This window comes from Triplophysa dalaica, chromosome 4, assembly GCF_015846415.1.
Source record: "Triplophysa dalaica isolate WHDGS20190420 chromosome 4, ASM1584641v1, whole genome shotgun sequence".
Classification (NCBI taxonomy): Eukaryota; Metazoa; Chordata; class Actinopteri; order Cypriniformes; family Nemacheilidae; genus Triplophysa; species Triplophysa dalaica.
In genome coordinates, this window is record NC_079545.1 from 14,558,940 (window position 1) to 14,582,158 (window position 23,219).

The window sequence follows — 23,219 nt, forward strand, 5'->3', positions numbered from 1 at the left end:
AGAAATATACGGGTTTACTTTGTGTTTTGGATATGGGATTTGTGGATTTGTTGAATTGGTTACATTTGGCTCACTGCTTTACATTTTTAAGGTTGTATACAAGTAACTAGCTGATCTGTTCATCAATTTACCAAATTAGAAAAATAGAAATGAGATTTTAATAAAATGTGAATAAGTAAGGTCTAATAAATATAAGGTATTTGTTAAGAAACATCAAGCTTGGAAAATGTTTGACTTTTGTCTAAAAATGTATATTGTTGTTGAGGTTCCTTCAAATCTTTCTTTGTTTTTTGATTCAGCCCTTGAACTTGCAAAACTCTTTATTGATCACTAATGCCTACGTTTTCTTTATTCTCTTTCATTTTATGCTTTGTTATATTCACTGACAGCCCATCAGAAGCCATTTGTACAAAAGAGATATTTTATTTGTCATATATTTATGCTTGTACACCAGCAAAATAAAATGCATATCTATGATGCAATTGCAATTTCAGTGAACAACTAGACAGCATTCCTTCCAAAGATGCCACCTTGCATTTGTGTCAGGACGCAAACAGAAAAGAGCACATATCCGGGGAGAGTTGAACATTTGTCTTTACCGAAATACTTAGAAACATAAAAAACAGCATCAAACAAATATATCACTTTCAAAAAAAAAATATAGGGAAAAAATCATGTCACTCCCCTCGGCTTCATATCTGGAACATTCCTGGTTGCATTCTGTTTTAGTAACGGTCTAAGGATTTTTTTGTGGTTCATCTAAAGGTGGTCACATTCTGTGGAGTTGAAGCATTTTTGAAGTGATGGGAATAGGGAACTCTCCGCAGTGTTGCTTAAACACAGCACATTAAAAGTACATAGAACACACATTTGGGCACCAAGTTGTATATACATCAGATCTCATGTTGTATTCAGTAAAGGCATTCGTTCCTGGTAACACGTTTTTAGCTTTTGTAACTTTTTTCTCAACCATGCGGGCTGACTCCTAACCCCCTTTTCAGTGTCTTAGCCTGTCCACGTAGGCTACTGCAGGTATTTTGTGTCATTGTCAAGAGCAAACAGGTGAACGTGTTTATGAACTATGAGAAGTCCATGGAAAACCAGATCACGGCGATCAAAAGTAGGCCCAATACTTCAATGGTGGATCCGTGACCCTTTAAACACGACTGGTCCGATTTGGGCTTCTTGGAGCACTTCTTTTTCTTTCTAGACGGTGCTGTTGAAGGTTCCAGATTGTCTAGCAGCTCTGGGTTTATTTTGTCCAAGGACTGGTCAAGGTTGTTGGAAAGGGTTCCCAAAGGACCATCGTTGAGACTTTGCTTATTGCGAGTGTCATTTTTTGTTTGCTCGCCCTCCCGAAACTTGGTCTTGGAAATGTTCTCCTTCTCTTTCAGGGGATTGTTGGTGATCTGGCGGCTGTTGTAGGATGAAGGATCAGGGAGCGATTTGCTGGAGATGATGGAGGATTTGTCATTAGCCGAAAGACAACATCTGGGAATGCTTTCTACAAGCGGGTCATCCAGTGAGAGGAACTTTCCAGACCGTGCCTTTGTGTTAAAGATGCTGGTTTGGACCTGGGACGGAGCGTCCACGCAACCCTCCAGGTCATCACTTTTAAGTCGCTTTAGATCTTTCCCATTAAGAGTGCTCGGGAGGTGGCATTCCAATTCGGAGCTGGAACCTTTGAAGCGTTTGAACCAGTCCCACAACGGCCTGGCTCTACAGTCACAAATCCACTGGTTTCCATTCAGCCTTAGATACTGGAGGGACACAAGAGGATTCATGGCCTCCCCCGTCAACATGGTGAGGTTGTTGTAGAAGAGAAACAAGGTTGTCAGCTTGCCAAGGTCATTGAAAGCCCGCTGTTGCACGTGTATGATGCGGTTCTGATGCAAGAGCAGACGGTCAAGGTTGATCAACCCTCGCAACATGTGGTCGGTCACAACCTTGATCTTGTTGTTGTGTAAGAACAGGTAGGTGAGGTTTGCCAGGTCCATGAAAGTGTCGTCTTGCAAGGCTAAAAGGTTGTTATCCTGCAGATACAGATACTGAAGAGAGAACAGTCCTCTGAAAACTCCAATCGAGAGCTCGGACAGTCCGCACCTGTGTAGGTGAAGGGTATGCAGCTTTGTCAAGCCCCGAAACGCAGTGGGACTTATGATCCGAAGGTTGCTGTTGTCGCCGATGTCTAACTCTTCCAGTCTCTCCAACCCGTAAAATGCCCCCGCCTCGATATGGCTGATGTTGTTTGAGTACATCCACAGGACCGTGAGATTATGCACGGAACTAAAGCTAGTCGATCGGACCACTGTCAGTTTGTTGCTCTGCAGGAATATTCGCTGGCTGTGGACGGGGATCTCTGTGGGGATGGAGAACAGACCCTGCTGTTGACAGGCCACGGTTGGCCTCGGCTCGCTGTAGCAAACACATTTTGCCGGGCAACCATTCATCACTGGAACCAGATTAAACCATAACACTAGGCAGAGGAGACGACCACCTGTTGAGAAAAGACAAAGAGTCAATGGGGTCACTTTGAGGAGTTTAATTTAGCATGATTCAATATTTTTTACAACAAACAAATAACATCAATAAGACTGTTAGGTTGTGACTTTGTACACAGACCTCAAAGAAATAATAAAGCATCGTTCATAACAAAAAAGCGTTCTCGTGTTTAACCATATTTTGTTTATTTCAGCATTTAGCAGATGTCTTTTGGGGGGGTGTGCCTCATGAAGTAATTTCCCCTTAGGTTCACACGGGTGTCCTAGCCAAGAAACTACAGCTTTTGTTCATCCTATTAACTGTGGACACGTTCTATTTTAAACCCTAACAAACTTGATTTTGTCGATTTTTCTGTCTGTGCTTTCTTAAAATAAATAACACTTGCTCTGGTATTCTGATATATAATGCATGATACATTTTAGGTGTGTTTTAAAGGGATTTGCTAAAAATGAAAATTTTGTCATTATTAACTCATCGTCTTGCCACTTCAAAGCTGTATGACTTTTATTCTGTTAAAAAATATTTTTGTTACAAAACAATGGCTGTACCAATAAATCTGCATTGGTTTTGTTAAGAGATGCATCTATACTATGTTTCTCCACCGGTACTGATAGGCGATTATTCTGAGTGATATCTGCCGATGCAGATACCAGCTCTGAAGATATAATATAATATTTCTTAATATTTTTGCGTCTATACCGTAGAAGTCCATGGGCATTGTTCGGTCTTCAACATACTTTAAAATATCTTCATTTGTTTTCTTCAGAAGAACGAAAGTCATACAGATTTGAAATGATACGAGGTTGAGTAAATGATGACAAAATTTTCATTTTTGAGTGACCTTTTCTTTAAAGTGTCCACTTTTTAATTTGAGGGAAGCAAAGTATAAATCTCTTTGACATTTAGCTCGTGGCAGATTCATTAAGCCAAATAAACTATTTATCCATTAAATAAAAACAAGACATTTCAAAACAACCCAAGGCTATAAAATGTGTTCTTCTGTACTTCAAACTCCAAAATGGCTGCTTGTCTGCGCTTATGCTAGATTGTGTGAATGCTGCTGGCAGAAACATGTGCCGCGGGACCCGTTCCCGCCCAAAAGCCAGCCAATTGAGGGATCTGATAAATGAAACATAGGAGGGGAGCCTTGCGCAACATTAGCAAGTGCTAATAGGGCTTATGGAGATAATCACGTTCCAGCGCAGCGTAAGGTCTGATATTTAGTTTGTCCAGGGGCAGATATGTGCGGCGTGGGTGTTTGATGCATGGATGGGTGGGATGGCGCCAGGGAAAGGGCTTAGGATGTTACATTTGAGTCTCCTGGGAGCGCACAGAGCGCGAAAATGCTTGAAGTGCTTGTGGAGTGTTTCAGAAAGATAAGATGCTCTCCTCTCATCCCTGATCTGAAGGCCAGCGGTCTATGTGTGTGTGGAGGTGCCCGGTTGGGAGTTTATCTACGGGAGGCGTGAAGATAAAAAATTGTGTTTTTATTCAGTGCTTGATCAGACATTATTTAGGAAACCAACTGATGAAATGCATCCATCAACGATGTCTCCATCGTACATCACTTTGAGGCCAACTGAGACAAACATTTATCTTTTCTAGCAGTTTTCTTAGTTTAACAAGTTTCTGAGCATCTATCGGTTTCTTTTTCTGGAAGCAAATCCAATGTTGTTAAACATTTTTGATTGCTCCATTGTTAATGGGATTGTTCATCCAAAAAAAAATCCATTTATTCGTCATCAAAATCTTACTCTTTCTTCTGTGTAACACAAAAGAAGATATTTTGAGAAATGTCCCAGTGGTTTTGTGTCCATACATGAAAGTCAGTAGGTGCCTGTGTTTGGTTACCAACATTCTTTTTTTCCGTTTTTGTGTTTTGCAGAAGTCAGACAGGTTAGGAATGACATGAGGATGAGTAAATAATAATCCTAAATAATAATTAATCACCATCCTTCTGGAAATGCAGGCTATATGTTTAAGTATCAAAATATCTCAAATCTCCTGATGCCTTTCTATTCAGCGCTTATATTTACATAATCCAACCCACGTGAGTTATTTTCACATGCGCCGCGTGCCAGGCAGAGGAGTCACACTTCAAACATGCAATAATATCTTGTAGATCCTCCACCGGGTTTCCTAAAATCTCCTCCATCCCTCAATCTAGCAGCTTGTTAAATGGAGCTTGCTTGAGGCCTGACAGCATCCCTCTGTTACACTTTCCCTCAAATATCCTCTCTCCTTCTCTCTCCCTCCTGTCATCTTCCACCAGTGAGCTGTCAGGCCTCTTCTCTTTCTTCGTCTTTCTGCATCACGGCGCTTCTCCCTCACCCTCTCTGCCGATAAAAATGTTCTATTGCCAAGCTTTGAACCGTTAGGCTTCGTGAATCCACCAGACCCCCTTTTTTATCTTCTAGTCATTAGCAGACCATCCCCACCCACACAATGCACGTCGGAGATCCGTTTTCAAAGAGTGCTTTTTTCATCCGTAGCCAACCTCGCTAACCTTGCGGTTCCTCTGCATCTCTCATCTATTTAGTGCTGAGTAAAGCTGCTCAAAATGTCATACGCTGTTCTCCAATTATTTCCGTGCACCGTCTCGTCCCCTGGACAGCCACATACCCGTGTCCTTTATTGCCCGTCGCCCTTCACTGTAAAGGCCATTTGGTAGTGACATCGAATACATGCGGGCACACTGTTCTTTTGCCTTTTCTATATTTTCAGAATACCGGTCGGATGTTAGAAGCCCTCCTTTGTCTTTTTGTTCTTTCTGTCAAGGGGACGCTCATATCATCCATATCATACCAAGGTCATTCATATTAAAGCTTATTTGTATTGCTGCCTTCCTACTGCAGCCCGCTATCTTTGCATTGCAAACTGTTTTTCAGCCTTTCATTTTGCATTACCTCTGGTACTTTTCGAAACTCGAGAAAATCCCGCATAATATCGGTGTTGTCGAAGCAATCGGCTTACTTGTGTCACACAGAAACCCGACCGGCGTCTCAATTGACGTGATTATTAGGAGAGAGTGTTTTTTAGCATGCTGAGGTCCTCCCTCTTTCATAACTGACAAGCCAAACGATGCATTCAGCCTTGCATGAAATGCACTGATTTCCGCTCACTCGCCACTTCTGTGAAAAGCTCTCATCCCACGGGAGAGCAAATAAACCATTGATAAACATAGGCGAAATCAAGGATATTTCTCTGCTGTCTAATTTAATGTTTTGTGTGGGAAAACAAAAGGAAACAGAATACAGAGCAAAGACTCAAGATAATGGCGCGTAAAGAGAGTGAGATGGAGAGAGAGAGAGCTCATTTGCATAGGACTCTGGCATATGGGGTTTATGTAACAATATTTTCAACGTTTTTTTATTCTCGCCCTCACAAGCCGCTATGAGAGCTACCATTTTCGTGAGACCACCTGGGGTGCGTTGGGGGTGAAGTGTATGCTTATTATTGTGTTTGCTTTGTTAAATGTCACTTTATTATTTGTAAACTTTGGATTAGAGTTTTGCTGTAAACTTTGACACAACAATAGAAGATATGATTCCCATTTTGGTTAAATAAAGTAAGGTCCATTTGTAAGAGAAAGAGAGTGATGCCCAGAACTGTAACTTTTCCCCAAATGTTGTGTTGGATGTAGATATTATCAAAGTTCAGGAACTTCAGAAGTATATAGATGTTTTGTTGCATGTAGTTACTTTCAAAATTCAGGAACTTGAGCATTATCTAAATGTTGTGTTAATGCATCCGTTTTAACTCCAGTTGTATGTTGAGGCAAGAGTTACGGATTGCAGGTTTAAGACAGAGCAAAAGCATTAGTCAAGAAACTTTTCAATATTTTGTGTTTCACGTTCACTATAGGAGCAAAACACTCAAAGCTGGTGACAGTCCGTAAATATTGTAGTTTAATAATTGAAAATACAACAGGAAATAGAGATAACAAGAACAGCATAAATAAAGTCAGCAAACACTGACAAACATTTTCTACAGAATTGAACATCCTGCAATGCATGCTGGGAACTTTTAAACTGTTGTTTAATTTAAAATTGTTTGTTCAGATTGCACAGTTTTTTTGCAAGTTAAAGAACAAGTTTTTTTACGAAAATTTTTGTTCAGGCAACAAAATAATTTGTAATCAACATGTTTGTTTAAGTTCAAGTTACTTTATAGTTTCATCATACTTTAACAATTTTAAATTTAATAATTTATTTTAGATTTAATTTTCATTTATTTATATGAATCCTTTATTGTATATTATTTGTATTAAATTAAATAACATTTGTTTTTTTGCCACTGAAACCGTCTATTATCTTTGTTGGGAGAACATTTTAAAGATTGATTTTATGTTGATTAATGTTGAATGCAATGTTGTGTGTTTTGGCAAGATGTAATAGAGTTAGCATTATGATTTTTGAGTTTCCCTTCTAAATTTGTAGTGTAATTGACAAAAAGTTAATGAGTTCATACTTAAGTCCTTTCAGGGCATCTAAGTGGCCCGCATTTCATCATCCAATAATGTCATTTTTGCATTACATGAGTTTACAGGATTACTAATTTCCTCATCGTTGACATAATAAGACTCATTACTGCGAAAACAAATGAGTGACTGTGCCAACATCTTAATCATGAAACAAAATATAAGAATAAACTCACAAACTTCAATCCTCTTAGCACCCACTGTTTCCACTCGGTTGTGGCGTCTGAAGGCCTATTAACCGCAGAATTAAAATGCCAATTATTATGAAGTGCCAAGTTTTGAGAGAAGGTGTAGAGAAAATAAAAATAGGGATCACTTCGCTAACGAATTCATGTATTTTTCTTTATATTTACACACAGTGTGCGTGTGTTTTATAATGTATATATTATACATTTTTGCCCCATAAGTTGTCTGTACTGTGTGTCTACACATACTATAGACATCAAGAGAAGCCTGAAGACACCAGACAATGATTCCGAGGCAGAAAGGCTAAAGAAAAGAGTCGCTGGGCGAGAGGAAGGGGAGCAGGAGAGGTGAAGGAGATGAAGGAAACATAAAGACCTGGGTGTTTGATGGATGCTCAAGGACAACAGATGTCTGAGTTTTTTGCAGGTATAGTGTGTGGAATGCAGATGATATCATTGACAGTAGAGCGAAGTAAAGTAGATCAGGAATTATTTCTGTCTGCTGTCTGGGCCGCATGCACTAAGTTTGCCAGATGGTTCATGAATAACTTAGACTCAAGCAGGTTGCGTGAAATCTAAATAAAGGCAGGCACACACACTTAGGTTTACTATTTTAAATCCAGACACAACGTATCTCATGCTTGCGTTGAGAATAAATTGTGATCTGACACATTTTGAAACATAATGATAAGGGAAATTGAACGCCTGCGTTCACATTTTTGTGCAGTGTATCAGGCCTGACACTGCTGCTGAGCTAAATTGATTATGAATTACTTTTTTAACATATACTCAGCACTTTTTCAAAATAGTTCATACTTTTCCTTGATTGTATTACTATATGCAAAAACTAATATTTCCAGAATTGACTTTTAAAGCTATCTCTACTTCTCTTCTACTTCCCATTGCTTTTTATTTTCTTCAGTTTTTCCCTCCTACTCCTTTTCTCCTCTTCTCATCTAGCAATTAAGTTTTCCAGACCCATTTCTCAGAAGCCCACGTTCTCCACTCGGATTATAAGGCAAAACAAAAACACTTTTAATCATATTATATACATAACTATTCCCAAAGCCATCTGACTTCTGCCAAATGATAAATAAGTAGTTTTAATATTCAGATTCTATTACTATAAAAGTTTTTATGCGAACAGGGCATAGACAATTTGGGCAAAGCATCTGTGAGGCATTGACATTTAGACTTCAGTAACGGATTCATCGTCCTTCTACATTGCATTAGATCTGGTGTTGGTGTATAATTCTGAATATTGTTTTTTAGTAACATAATGGTTGCAGATGTTTTTACAATGTTTCCGCGACAAAATATTGCTTTGTCACATTTTATAATGCACATATACTGTATAGTTTGTACAGCTGGCAAAACCAAACAACCAAATATCTTTTTTCATCTGTGTCATGAAGCATATATTTAAAATAAAAAAGATCTAGTTTTATTCATTGTATTAAGGGCTGTAAAACAACTAATTTTGATTAATCGCATCCAGAATAAAAGTGTGTGTTTACATGATATATGTCTGTGTAGTGTGCATATTAATGTTGTATACTGCTCAAAAAAATTAAGGGAACACCTAAATCAAACTGTATTAGATCTCGATGAACGAAACAGCCAGGGTAAAACTCTTCTCTTATGCACATTTTATAATGTTGTGAGAACAAAATAATGTGACAATGGTCAATGAAAACCAAAATCATAAACACATTAAGGGACAAAATTACAGTAAAATCACTGTAAAAAAACGATAATACTAGGGATGGGCATTTTTCAATAAAATCATATTTGAATATTTGAGCCCATAAAAAACTAATATTTGAATATTCATTTATTTAAATGAAGTTAACAATGACGTAATTTGTTACGTTTCATTAATTCGCAATTTCACATCAAGTTTATAAACATCATTAAATATTCATACCGTATTAATATTATTATCCTGTATAGGTTATTTTAATGTAGAGAAAAAGAAAAAAATTGCGACGGAACGGTATAATACAAAAAGAAAACAGACAAAACAAAACGAAGAAAATGCAACATATGTTGACTTTCTGTGATACAAGGTTATCTTGTTTATTTTATTTTACATGTTCTTGATAAGAAAAACAAGCATATCAGTCTATTTTACTAAAAGATGAATTCTATCTAAAAGTGAATGCTCACCCAGCCCTGCCTGAAACGCCTCGTGTAACCACAACCTCAAAAATGTGCGCCAGTTCATGGTATCAAGACCGCCCAAATGTATAAGCAAGTAAGGTGGGCATACCTGTCAGTACAATTGCTTTGGAACCTGATGTTTTTTTCGACACAACAAAACAGGTGTAATTAAATGAATGTCCGGTTGGTGAAGACCCCGAGAGAATCAGAAAAAAATGCATTTCACTTTGTGATTAAAGGTGTGTCTGGAATACACTATACTTTAAGTCACTTTGGATAAAAGCAGGTGTCTCAGGTGTGACAAAGTCATCCAATATGAATATATGAATATGAACTTGTTTCCTTTCCAGATTTGAGGTCTGAATAAATGCAAAGCAGCATTTCTGTTATGTTGACCTGTTTCCCTAGTATTCATTTTCTGTCATAAATCCAAAAAGAGACAAAAAAAATATTTTAAATTTGGGAGGAATGTAGTTAGAAGTTCACAGAATTAAACAAAATGAACAGTTTACCTAAACAGATACCTATAAATAGTCAACTCAAGATGATTTCCTAATTTTTTTCTGCAACTGTATACAGTAAGTAAAATTACAGTAAAATTTTGATAGATGTCATAGATCTTGTTCATAAGAGTGTCACGCCTCACAAGCTCACATTTAAACATTTGCATTGTTTAAATGTTTATTTGTTTTTCCAAATCGCAGCACCCAAAGCACTTAGGACAATTAAGACACCACCGTTTTAAACTGTGTATTGTGAAACGTGTCACACAAGTTTTTGTGATTTGACCACCTGATCAAGTTTTACTCTTGGGTGCTTTATTAAGCATTACAATAAGTCACATTTCAACTCGATGGAATTCATCGAACAATTCAATTACCTTCTTTTGTGCTCCACATTATTATCCGAAAGTCGCGGGTGTTTGGAATGACATGATGGTGAAAAAGAGATGACAGCAATTTATTTTAAAACTGTACAAATCGACACATATTTTCACCGAATTCAAAGATTTACTTCCGCTTACATGAATTTCTTTCCTAGCTCATATTCCAGCTGCACTCCACTGTTAATGACCCCAGTGATAAGATTTCACTCCCTGCGTCCACCTGTGGCAGTCGTGCCAACACAATGATCACATTTCCATGAAGCATGATTAAAAATAGCTGATGGCGGTGTAGAGCTGTCAATATTGACCTCCCATGATTAAGTGTTGGAATGGGAGAGTCCGGCAGCGGTGTAGCTGTCTCTCTCTGTGGTATAGCTGTAGGTTAGGTGATAGGGCTCAAATTCTTCACAGGAATAACACTCGAGAAACTATGAAGTATGCAGTGCTTTTCATTGTTAAAGGGATACTTCACCCAAAAATTAAAATTCTGTCATCATTTACTCACCTTAAAGTTGTTCCAAATCTGTATACATTTCTTTGTTCTGATGAACACAGAGACAGATATTTGGAAGAATGCCCCATAGGCAAAATAACAATGTTGTCAAAAGTGCCCCAGAACTCTTTGCTGTCCTACATTCAACAGAAAAAAAAGTTAATTTCCTACTATAGCTTTGGCTATAAGCATTCTTCTATATATTGTTCTCTGTTTTCATCAGAACAAATAAATGTATAGAGATTTGAAACAAATTGAGGGGGAGTAACTGATGACAGAATTTAGTAAGTATCCCTTTAAGTAGTTTTTCACTTTCCTGAGAAGCGTGTTTTTTTGATACGAGAGTCTCTTCAGAAAACGCTGCTACAATTGGTGCTTTAAAATCTGACAGTTTCTGTCCCTTCTTCTACATGCTCAGAATCACCCATGCTGTGTAGATACGCAGGTGTATGTCTTTGCCATTTAAAAAATAGTCCAACAAAAAATCGACCGTGTACACAACAAGCTTTTTTATGGGATGCTAGCGTTTCATCATCCTGTCAGTTTTCTAAAACCGTGCATACATAACAAAAGTCAGGCGACCAGATAATCCATACTCTGTAAGGAAAGTCCCAGTTTCTGGAGATTTCGTGAGAAGGTGTGGGGCATGACTTTGCTCCAAATATTGTGTCTTGTTGCCATATGTGACACGGAAGTAGCCTGGTTTACAAGAGACACAGTGCCTTCAGATTTTAAATAATGAGTTTCCATGACACTTCAAGTTGTTAGCGAATATTTTTTAGGTTTTCCAAGACAGTAATGATTGTCAATGAGAGCAGAATCCATTCCTGCACCTACAGATTTTAAAATGCATTTTTTTTCTTGATATGTTTGTCAGGCATTTGCAAGCGAGACATGCAGTATTCAGAAACCTGAAAATCATAAAAATTGCACAAACAAACTGAGAAGGAGCCTCTTTAGTCTCCTACATAATTTGTAGGATGAACAATTCCCATTATAACCATATTTTCTATTGTGTTTTAGGCAGGGTTCTATTGTTTCTTTCAGCAGGGAGGAGATCTCAAATCATGCTCAAATTTGGCAGTCTGCTTTAAAATAAAAATATTTTGACGTAAACTGAAAAAGAAAACACATTTTCCAAACTATACAAATTCATTTTATAGCTCAACATGTCAACAATCGTCTCATTTGAGGACTTTTAGAAGAAAAAAACAGATAAAGTTGATCTCATCAGACTGTGTTAATGACTAACAGAATTCTGAATGTTTTCACGACATATTTATGTTTTTAAGAATTAAGAGCATTTGTCAAGTAGGTTCATGTGTTTTATGAAACGAAGAAACTCATTAACTGTGTCTCTCAAAATGAGCCTTTGGATGGCTTAAAGCCTGTGATTGCACACAGCTACTTAATATTTCATAGTCAGACATTTGACTTGTCAGGAAATGTCTTGTCTGTTTAACATTTAGCTTGTCAACACAACTTTCCTTGTGTTGACTTGCTATGAGGATGTGTAGCTGCTTATTTGCCAGCATTAGACATTTTTCATTAAAGATTAATTTCACTGTTGTAATATTTTATTTTATAGTGCTATATTGATCTAACATTTTTTATAGTCTTCATTGTTCCTGAAAATGTAAGTTTAGTGTAATATTATGGCTGCAGTGCATGCATAATCTCAATCATTTTGGTTAATAAAATATATATTTTAGTTCCCAAAATATCAGAGAGTTACCCAAACATAGATAATGTAAATATTTGGAATATCTTACCACCTAAGCGTGCACAAGTTGTTTAGCCATGTTATTCCATACAAACTACCAAATCCTATTATGTGCTTACTGTCTCTCTAAGCCCCTCCCCCTCATAAAGCCATTCCTTTGTATATGCAATCTGATCGAATCTTCTCAGTGAGATCCTTCCTTAATAACATGGCAAATGAGCCATTCCCGACACCATTAAAATGATATTCCCTATCTCCTAGCATTGACTAACTGTCTTCTCCCTTTTTCCCCCCATAGCTTTTATTAGCAATAAAATTCAATTTTGTATTTGCAAGGTTGCCAGCCCGAGGGGGAAAAAATGCATTACCCCAGTCTGAGAGAAAGTAGGAGCTAATGATTCAGCACCATACAGTTCAAGAGCCTTTCTATCATTACTGCTGACTTATTGCTCTTGTGCCGTTGGCCCGGGTGCGTGTTTGTGATAGCAGGACACGGATGAGCGAGCCGGAAAACCAAAGAGAAAATGTGCGATTGTGCGTTGAGATAATAATTGGTCAGAGTGTGCTGTAGATCAAAAAGGGACGAATTGTGTTTGCTTTATTTTTATTTTTTTGGTCAAACATTTACAGTGGTAAGCAATGAGCGGTTTTTAAATGAGAGCAGATTTCCATTAGTAAGCAATTTCACGCAGTCAGTATCAACACACATCTCATGGTAATTCGTAACTCGTTTTTCGATGTGGCTAATTTGTATATATTTGTAGAGTCTATTTTTAGCTGATTTGTTTTCAAGCCAGGGACATTGGATTTATACAGTAGATGGGGCTTCACTCTTACTTTTTCCTAATATTTTTTTATGTACACTATGATATCACCCTTTTTATCCAAAGTGACTTGCAAATGAGGCAGAACAATGGAAGCAGACTTATGAGGTCAGTAAGGTCTGAAAGGGATGATGCAATTATTTGACACCGCTAACTTGAAGACCTGGGTGACATGGGCATCGAAAATCTATTATCTTCATTACGCTGGCAAACATAAACAGCATTGTGGACAATCAGCACAATTGTGCCCAGGAATAATTAGTAGTACCCTTCTATATTTCTTGCTAATGTTTATTTCCAAACGAGTTTTCAAGAGCATTTTAAATGCTTGTTCTTATGTTTAGCGATATATAAAAGCACCAGAAGCCTTTGCCTCACTCAAAAAAAAATCAATCCAGCAATTTAACAGGTTTCACGTGTTAAGTGGCTATTGTCCCATTTATAGAAACATTATATATCTGGATGCGAGACCTGCAAGGTTCATGCGGCATTTATTTGTATAATATTGCTCCTAAGCGATGGAAAACCTGTCTATCTGCCCCCCTTCTGCATACCTCAGTGCACAATGCTGATGAAGCAAATGTGTGCCATCTCCAAACAGCCAAGTAATGTTAGCTTGTGCATGTGCATGAGCGTGGAAGTGTTTAGTCTCTCCGTCTCTTGTTTAAAACCTCAGACGTTGCATCCACAAACTGTTGGCTACTTCTGAAACTTCCGAACTTTCACAAAACTGAAAACAATTAAGGTGTTTCGAAGTTGTCTTGTGATAAGTTGCTTTATATGTTAGTCAAATGGTCTCTTTGGACTGTCTTGGTCAATGAAAGCTGTTATGGAGTCTAGACCTCCTGCCATCAGTCTGGAGGTCTGGCGAAACAACTCCAAAAAAAACATTGTCGAGGTTATTTTGCCCAAATGTTTGTTTCCAAACCCAGTCATAGGAAAGGGCAACGGCGAATGTGTTCCTTGTACATCTTTAAAACACAGTCTCTTTACTTAGGAATAAATCTCCATCCTCATTTCGTACAAAGTTCATTATTGCATGATATTTTATAATCTTTCAAAGGGTAATAACTTTCTCCTCCTTTGCAAGTAAAAGTCTTTACTGCTGTTTCAATCAGGGCTGCACAGAAAAATGTTATTAACAGTAATGTCTTGTCCACTCTGCAAACCAAATCAAATTTACATTAATTTGGCAAATGCTTTTATCCAAACCTTACACTGGTGGAGTCTGGTGTCATTCTGAAGGGGCTTACTTTGTGATAATGACGGTCTGATTCTGCGTTTATCTGCTTATTACATGTCTGCTATTCGAATAAAATAAATGGATTTCAATTATTAAATTTAGACGAAAGAGACTGTGGACGAAGTTACAATTTAATGGTCAATATGCAAACATGTTTAACCGCAAAGTGCCATGAATGGCAAATCAGAATAAAGCGTTCTGGAAGGCCACATATTTAGTGATATGAGATTGTACTGTAGTTCACCCAAAAATGAAAACTCAGTTATCTTTTACTAACCCTCGAGTTGTTCCAAATCTGTATTCATTTCTTTGTTCTGATGAACACAGAGAAAGATATTTGGAAGAATGCTTATAACCAAACAGTTCTTGGACACCATTTACTAACATAGTAGGAAAAATGACAATGGTAATCAAAAGTGCCCCAGAACTGTTTGCTTTTCTACATTCTTCAAAACATCTTCTTTTGTGTTCGACAGAACACAGAAAGAAGTATGTTTTCCTACAATGGTAGTCAATGGTGGCCAAGTGCAAGTGTTCATCAGAAAAAATAATAAAAAAAAATGTGTACAGATTTGGAACAATTTGAGGAGTAAATTAAGGTAGAATTTTCATTTTTGGGTGAACTGTTCCTTTAAATACATCAGATTATAGTTCCTTGTTAAACAAATGGTGTTGCCGTTGATATTCCTGTTGTCTGTAAAATCTAATCTTTAAACGAGGTCTGTGTTGACATTTTACACATGTTTGTTTGCTCTGCAGAATAGAGGGCCAGACAAATCGCTTGTCGTAATAGAATCGGAGGTTTTGAATCACAGTCTTTTGTTATATTAGAAAGACACAGCATGACATTTACCTACATTGATGTGGCTCACTGGATACTATCCGAGTAGAAAATGTTCAATCCGTGGATTTTCTGCCGGGTGGCTCTGGATGTATTACAGTGTGTGTTTCCAAACTGACTTTAAAACACGTTAGAGCCCCGAACAAAAATCTTTACTCTTCTATTTCGGCAGGACTACTTGTGTTAATGAAATCAGAATGAGGAAAGTGTTCGTGAAATGTGAAATTGCATCACACATCTCGCATGAAATATTATCCGGAGGTATACAGCGTGCACGATATACGGCTGAGTCAGATGCCCTTGAGCGGAGGATGTCTGAGAAGTGATGCCCTCCATTAAAACATCTTATAAAAAAATCCTCTGACCTAATCTGTGCTGGTGTTCATGCTAAAGAGTCGAGGGTTCGATTCACAGGGATTGCATGACCTGATGTATACCTCAATTGTGCTGTGAGTCAGACTTCTGCATGAATGTAAATTTTATCTAGATTGAGTAATCTGTAAATGTTATTGTTTGTAGGCATTATGGATACAGTAGTTCACCCAAAAATGATTTCTTCATTTTCTCAACTTCATGTCATTGCAAACCTGTATTACTTTCTTTCTTCTGCACAACACAAAAACAGATATTTTAAAGAATTATGGTATCCAAACATAGTCGGCTCCCATTGACTTCCATTCCAGAGATTTCTCAAAACATATTTTCTCAAATTATCTAGAAAGAGTCATATACATGATATCTTTTTGTTATACCGCTGTATGGTCTTGGCCACCGTGCTGCAGCTCAGTTTCAGGGTCTTGGCAATCTTCTTATTCCCTAGGCCATCTTTATGTAGATCCTCAGAGAGTTCTTTGCCATGAGGTGCCATGTTAAACTTCCAGTGACCAGTATGAGAGAGTGAAACCGATTGTGAAACCTAATTTAACACACTTGCTCCCCGTTCATAGCTGAGACCGTGTAACAGTAAAGAATCACATGACACCGGGGAGGGAAAATTGCTAAATGGGCCAAATTTGGACATTGGCACTTAGGGGTGTACTCCCTTTTGTTGCCAGTGGTTAAGACATTAATGGCTGTGTGTTGAGTTATTTTGAGGGGACAGCAAATTTACACTGTTATACAAGTTGTACAGTACTTAATATTGTAGCAAAATGTAATTTCTTCAGTGTAGTAACATAAAACGATATAATAAAATATTTATTCATTTATTCACTTCTGTGAGATACTGTATATATATACTGTATGTATACTGGACAACAAAACCAGTGTAATGGGTCAAACTTTCGAAATAGGGATTTATACATCATCTGAAAGCTGAATAAATAAGCTTTCCGTTGATGTATGTTTTTTTAAGAAAAATGACAATATGTGGCTGACATACAACTATTTAAAACTGGAATCTGAATGTGCAAAAAAATCTAAATACCGAGAAAATCGTTTTTTAAAGTCGTTAAACAAATGTGCTGCAGCAGGCCGCTGCCAAGATTTTTTTTTTTAAACACTCTCTATTGGCTTACCGATCTAATGACGTTGTAGAGAGTAGATTACCGAATTTACCAAACAAACTTGGGTAATTTCAAAAGAGAGGGCAGCAGGGAGCAGTTTGTAGGGGTGTTTGTAGGCGATTTTGCTGCATCCACTATATTTATAGTAGGACATTTACAAAATATCTTCATGGAACATTATCTTAAATTAATATATTAAATATAATATATATATATAAAATTTTGACCCATAAAATGTTTTGTTTATCTAAAAATATACCCTTGCTACTTAAGACCAGGGTCCATGGTCATACACACCCGTAGCATTTACATAAACAAAAGTTTATTCATAAAATGTGAGCAGGTCTCAGATCACCCCTCGAGACTCCAGGTAGATTAGGTTTTAATAAACTGTAAAGTAACTAATATGCACACTTGTTTAGAATCCATTTTTTGAGTGTATATATAAAAGGTAACCTGAATCAAGGCTGACACAGACCAGTTCCACAATCACACTAGACTTGAAATTTACAGTATGCATTTGGCAGATGCTTTTATCCGGAGGCACTTAGAGTGCATTCAAGCTATACATTTTTTTATCATCAGTATGTTTCCTGGGAATCAAGCCCACGCTGAAATCCTGTTGTGTAGGCATGTATATTACAGTACAAACAGCTGAGAATGAGAAACAAAGCTGGGCATCTTTTACAGGTTCTGGTCATTACAGCCGCTCCGAAGGACCAGGAGTCCACTCATACTGACCCCCTGCTTGCATGATGAGGATGTTATATTTGTGACACCGATAAGCCAAACACTGTTATCATTCTCAGTTCCTTGCTCTGCCCACACTGATCTCTTTAAATTTACTAGGCGTAAACACCCTGGAGGCAAATTGACCTGAAAAAAGCCAACTGCTTTCATGTCTTCTCAGATTGCAGGGTGCATAAAGTACAGGGTTTTCTGGACTGTTTTGCTGCATTAGGAGCTTTTCCAAACCTCTAATGCTAAGTATTACACTTTGGCGTGTAACCAAAGTCTCTTGAAGCGGTCCGCACAGGTGGGCATCTGGGTAACAACTCCAGGCAGCTGTTCGAAATGTACATTACTGTAGTGCACCTCTTATGTAACTGAATGGGGAAGACCGAAATCTCTGACTGTTAGTCATTTTTTATTTCAATAACATATGTTTAATCAACAACAATACCATATTTTCTTACCTCTGATAATTGGTAAAAAACATGAATTTGCTTGATTTTCTTTATTTTGACAATTCACTACTTATTGCTAGTCAGAATTGTGCGGCATTTTAGGGAGCATTTTATTGGCCAGAATGAGTGCTTATATATGGCTTAAAGCTAGCATACATGAGGCTCAACGCTAAAATCTGAATGTGCATGCGCTTTCTCAAGAATGAACTAATTCTACGGGTTAAATCCATACAGTTTCAATAATCAGATACGTTTCTTCCATTTATTTCCCATACAAGTTGCCAATGTCCTCAATTTATGCTGTTTTGCCCATATTAATCTCACATAGGTTGTTTTTACAGACATTGGTGACTCAACACTTGAGGCTTGTAGAGAAGAAATGACTGAAATGGAATATGTTAAGACTTTTTGAATAAGCAGTCATGTTGTAGTAACCCACCCCAACCGCCATAGTGACTAAAAAGTCCTTTACAACTACTACAACAACCTGGCAAAGGCCTATAAGCACATCAACACCCTGAAACTGCTCTGAAGACTTTGGCAAATGCATAGAAGCAACACACTGACAACCACATGGCAACACACTGAAACCCCTGAGCTTTCCTGTGGCTCAGTTGTAAGAGATTGGGGGTTCAATCCCAGGGGATTGCACATACATATGTATAAATCTACAGGTTCATGCAATGTAAGTCGCTTTGGATAAAAGCGTCTGCCAAATACATAAATGTAAATATAAATGTGAAAACCACCTATCAACACCATAGCAACCACCTAGAACAGCCTGGCAACCAAACCATACTAAGTGTAGCTCAGAAGACTTTGCCGACTGCATAGCAGCATCAAACTGACAACCACACGGACAACCACTGAAACCATAGCAATTTCTAAGAAGCAACAACCTGAAAATCAGCTATTCACACCCAAGCAACTGCATAGAATCTACAACCCGGTGACCCCACAACAATCAACGTCATAGCACCCGCATGGAGACACACAGGAAACCATTCAGACAAGTAACAACTGCCAAGAACAGCCTGGCAACCACTTATCAACACCAAAGCAACACACTGAAACCACTATAAGATCTTATAAACTGTATAGAAGCAAGACCATAGCAACCACCTAAAACAGCCTGGCAACCACGCGGACACCGTAGCAACCACATGTAAACACACTGAAACCATTCAGACTAGTTTACAGTAGCAACTTCAAAGGAACAACTCAAAAAGCATTTGGCAACCACCAACAGCGGCCTGGCAACCACCTATCAACACCTTAGCAACCGCATGGAAATACATAAAAACCACTCGGAAAATCTTAGCAACTACATACATTAGAAGCAACACCATAGCAACCGACTTGAACCACCTGCCAACCACCCACCTACATCATAGCAACACACTGAAACCATTCAGAAGACCTTAGCAACTGCAAAGAAACACGACCACAGCAAACAGAATAGTCCAGAACTGCCTGGCAATGGCATGTCAACATCCAAGCAACCACATGGCATCACACTGAAACCGTTCTGAAGATTGTAGGAAGTTCATAGCAGCACCAACTTGGCAAACGCCCAGGACAGTCTAGTATCACAGCAGCAAGTTTTGCACAAGCAAACACAATTCACATGTCTTGAAAGAATGTTAAAATCTGGGTTATTTTAGTTATCGATTCCTTTTTATGTTGCTGTACTGTAACTACCCTCATCTCTGTGTCTGCCTATTCTACTTCTGCAGGGACGACTTGTGCACAGAACAGAGGCGGGAGTCGTCCATTGAATGATTTGCACTGCGACCAATCAAAGAGAAGTAAAGCATAATTAGGGCGAGGAAACCATATGCCGGTGAGAAATAATGAGAGATGCATTAAGGGGAAGAGCGAGACAAATGTTTGTGTGGAAATATTCTTCTTCCTCAGCTGGCAATGTGGCACAGAGGCAGCAGGCAGGCTTAGAGGCCCAACACTTGAATTCAATCAGCCTGCCTGCTGAATCTCATCCAGAGAGGGATGTGAGAGGTAGGACCATCTGTCTCTTTTCTGATGTTTCTGCTGTCCATGCTGTAAGCCAGCAATTACAAGGCAAAGCGGTGAGCTAGTCTAAGCTGACATAGGAACGTGGATGAGACGTGCCCCCCTCTGGCTATGATGTTTTTGTCAAGTGGTAGATATCCTTAGGTTAACATCATGTTGTCCCTGGGACAACATTTCAATCAACAAATCAGATTTCAGAAATAAGTTTACAGTTTATTTTAAATGAATCTTCGAAACAGGATTAGGTGCTTCTCGACCATTGTTTTTCACTTATCATTTCCCTCTGATTTTAGGGGTTAATTTTGGTTAGTGTTGGGGTTGGGTGTGGGTTTAGGTATTATTTATGAAAATGATATCCTTAGATCAACAAAATATGTTGTCCTGAGGACATCAACCAACTGGAAAAATCAGCACGAGCCCCCCCTTGACACCGCTCCCCTCGCGTATCCACGTCTGCTTTAGGCCCGGGAACTTCGTCACCATTTACTCAACTTCATGTCATTTCAAATCTGTGAAACTTCCGCAGAACACAAAAGAAGATATTCACTTCTATTGTATGAACACAAATCCAATGTAAGTCCATGGGTGCCACCGCTGTTCGGTTAACAACGTTCTTTAAAATATTTTAATTTGTGACCCTGGACAATAAAACCAGTGTAATGGGTCAATTTTTTTTAATTGAGATTTTGACATCATCTGAAAGCAGAACAATTAAGCTTTCTATTGATGTATTGGACAATTTTTGGTGGAGATACGGCCGTTTAAAACAAAAAAAAACTAAATATTGAGAACATTTTCTTTTCACTTGTTAATCAGAGGCACTGTATAGCAGGCCACCCACTCACAAAAAGAAAGTTAATATATATTTAGGGTAGGAAATGTACAAAATATCTTCATGTAACATGATCTTTACTTAATATCCTAATGATTTTTGGAATCGATAATTTTGGCCCATACAATGTATTTCTTTCTTTTACTAAAATGTTCCAAACCGAATTGTATGGTCTAGATAAGATAAAGGTTAAAAGGACTGTTTTTATTCTTTTTTAAACGGTACATTCCCACCAAGGAGGATTGAAAAAAAGATGCCATTTTAAAAACCACATTTATAATTTTTCTTGCTAAAGAACAAAAAACAGCCCATCAGAATCTGTTCTTGCATTTAAAATGTCAAACTGCACTACTTACCATAAAATAAACATAATGTTATTGCAAATTTGTTTGAATGTAAGTTATCTTTTTGCTGCTTTCATTCTTGTTATGAACCGACTGTAAGAGTACTCTGGGAATGCAATTCTTATCAGTTTGAAAGCAGTCTGGCCTCATTTAGGTGATTTATGACGTCTTTTGCATGTTTGCATGCCCCCGGTCATACTTATTATAGTAAAAATAATTTCTCATAACCGCTCGTCTCCAAATGCCTCCATTAATGACGCAAGCGCACTGCAGTTCGGATCCAAAAGCGCCGTATGAGAAGAGACCCGTGGGGGTGGATGGAACAGAACTTGGGTTCAGACCCAAGCTTTGTAAGCAAGTGCGAAAACTATTAAATGTACAGCAACTACAGTAGCTTTTCCTTTCTCCTTGTTATAGAAACCAGTTCTGCCTACTCAGAATTATTTTCATCTTCAAGATGGCAGCGCTTCTGACTAAACCCAGGAAAACAAGGACAGAGATGGTCACCAGTTTAATAAGGACACTTCAGGAAGGGTGAGCATGTGAGCTCCACTGCTGAAATAAAAAATATGCATTATTTAGCCCCTGCCTGTGTTGATGTGTTCAGACAAAAGCTCCGGATCCGCTTCAGAGAAATGGCTGTGGTGAGCAATGAGGCTGGAGCCAGACCTCTTCTGAGTCTCTATAGCTCTCCAGTGTCATTTATAATGCAAGTCAGTCCTCTCAGCCTCCATCTTGGCAGTCCTGGGAAGCTATTTCAAGTCATGCAAGTATAGCTCCTTTTGTTCCCAGGGTTTTAATATAGTGGATGTATTATAGTAGCCAGGCTTTTTGGGCAGATTGATTACTACATAATATACAACAGATTGTATTCGTATAATGTAGAGGTTTATCAATTTATTATAAGTTAGCCTCTTTGGAGAAAAGGGTCTACTAAATGAATGAATAAATGTTAATGTATTATGAATATCAATGTTTTTGTAAAGGGTTTGTTTGGCCACGTACAAAGAAAAATACACTTCTCAGAGATGCTTATTCAACAAGATATACCGCCTCTCAGATATTAACCACTGGTGTCGCCAACTGCTTGTACCTTACATAATACTTACACCAGTGAGCTGTGTTTCATATTCAATTATTTAATTCATAATTTCAGTGTGTTCCTTTTTATGGATTATTTATCTTTTGCTTATACCTTATATCAGATCTATTTAAGAACCTTTATTTTGAAATAATGCTTTAATAATTGCATTCATTTCGTAAAAGTATTATAAAATAGCATATAGGGTACCATATTTAGTTATTTATTTATATAGCTGTAGGACATATTAAGAGAACATTTTAAAATTTGTTTTTCAGATTTCAACATTTTCTGTTAAGGTTATGCTTTTTGTTTCATTCTGGGAACTACATACAATATTTCTGTCAAATTTAAAATAAATATACTGTTTCTATTAGCATTTATTTGCAGAAAATTAAAACTATAGAAACAGTTCAATATACTGAAACAGAAAAGATGCTCTGTATTGTTTCAGACCTCAAATACTGGTAAGAAAACAAGTTCATATTCACTTTTGTTTTAAGTAATAGAACAGTAATATTTGTACATGTATTTAGGAAAAGTTCATCAATTATTTCCTGGAGGTTATAGCAGTTTTTAAAACTTTCATTCGTCTTTACATTCTCAGTCTTTTACTTTCATTTAGTAGGTTTGTTCCGGCTGGGCAAGGACACTTTGAGCACTTGAGGCCAACAGCTTTGTCAATAAGGTAATTGGTTCTTTAGACTAATAGGCGGGACTTGGGTTAACTGAGTGTTGATTTTCTTCTCTGTCATTTTTTAACAAGTGACCCATCTCCTCCTCAAATGCATCCCCGTCTTCATTGCCTCCTCAAAACAATCTTTGCTTCTCCCCTAGGCACTTGTTTCTGAATCTAGTGCCCTTCTCCCGAGCATATTTCCTCCTTCCCTTTTCTCTCT

General features: G+C 37.8%; 1 protein-coding gene across 1 annotated transcript in view; it reads right to left on the reverse strand.

Moving 5' to 3' along the window:
• Nucleotides 1–409: 409 nt before the first annotated feature.
• Nucleotides 410–23,219, reverse strand: part of rtn4r (reticulon 4 receptor) — a 63,420-nt gene continuing 40,610 nt past the window's right edge. Inside the window, exon 2 of the mRNA XM_056744858.1 lies at nucleotides 410–2,497. Within this exon, the coding sequence (XP_056600836.1) occupies nucleotides 1,080–2,497 (1,418 nt within the window). The 3' untranslated portion in view covers nucleotides 410–1,079. The remainder of the gene's footprint in view (nucleotides 2,498–23,219) is intronic.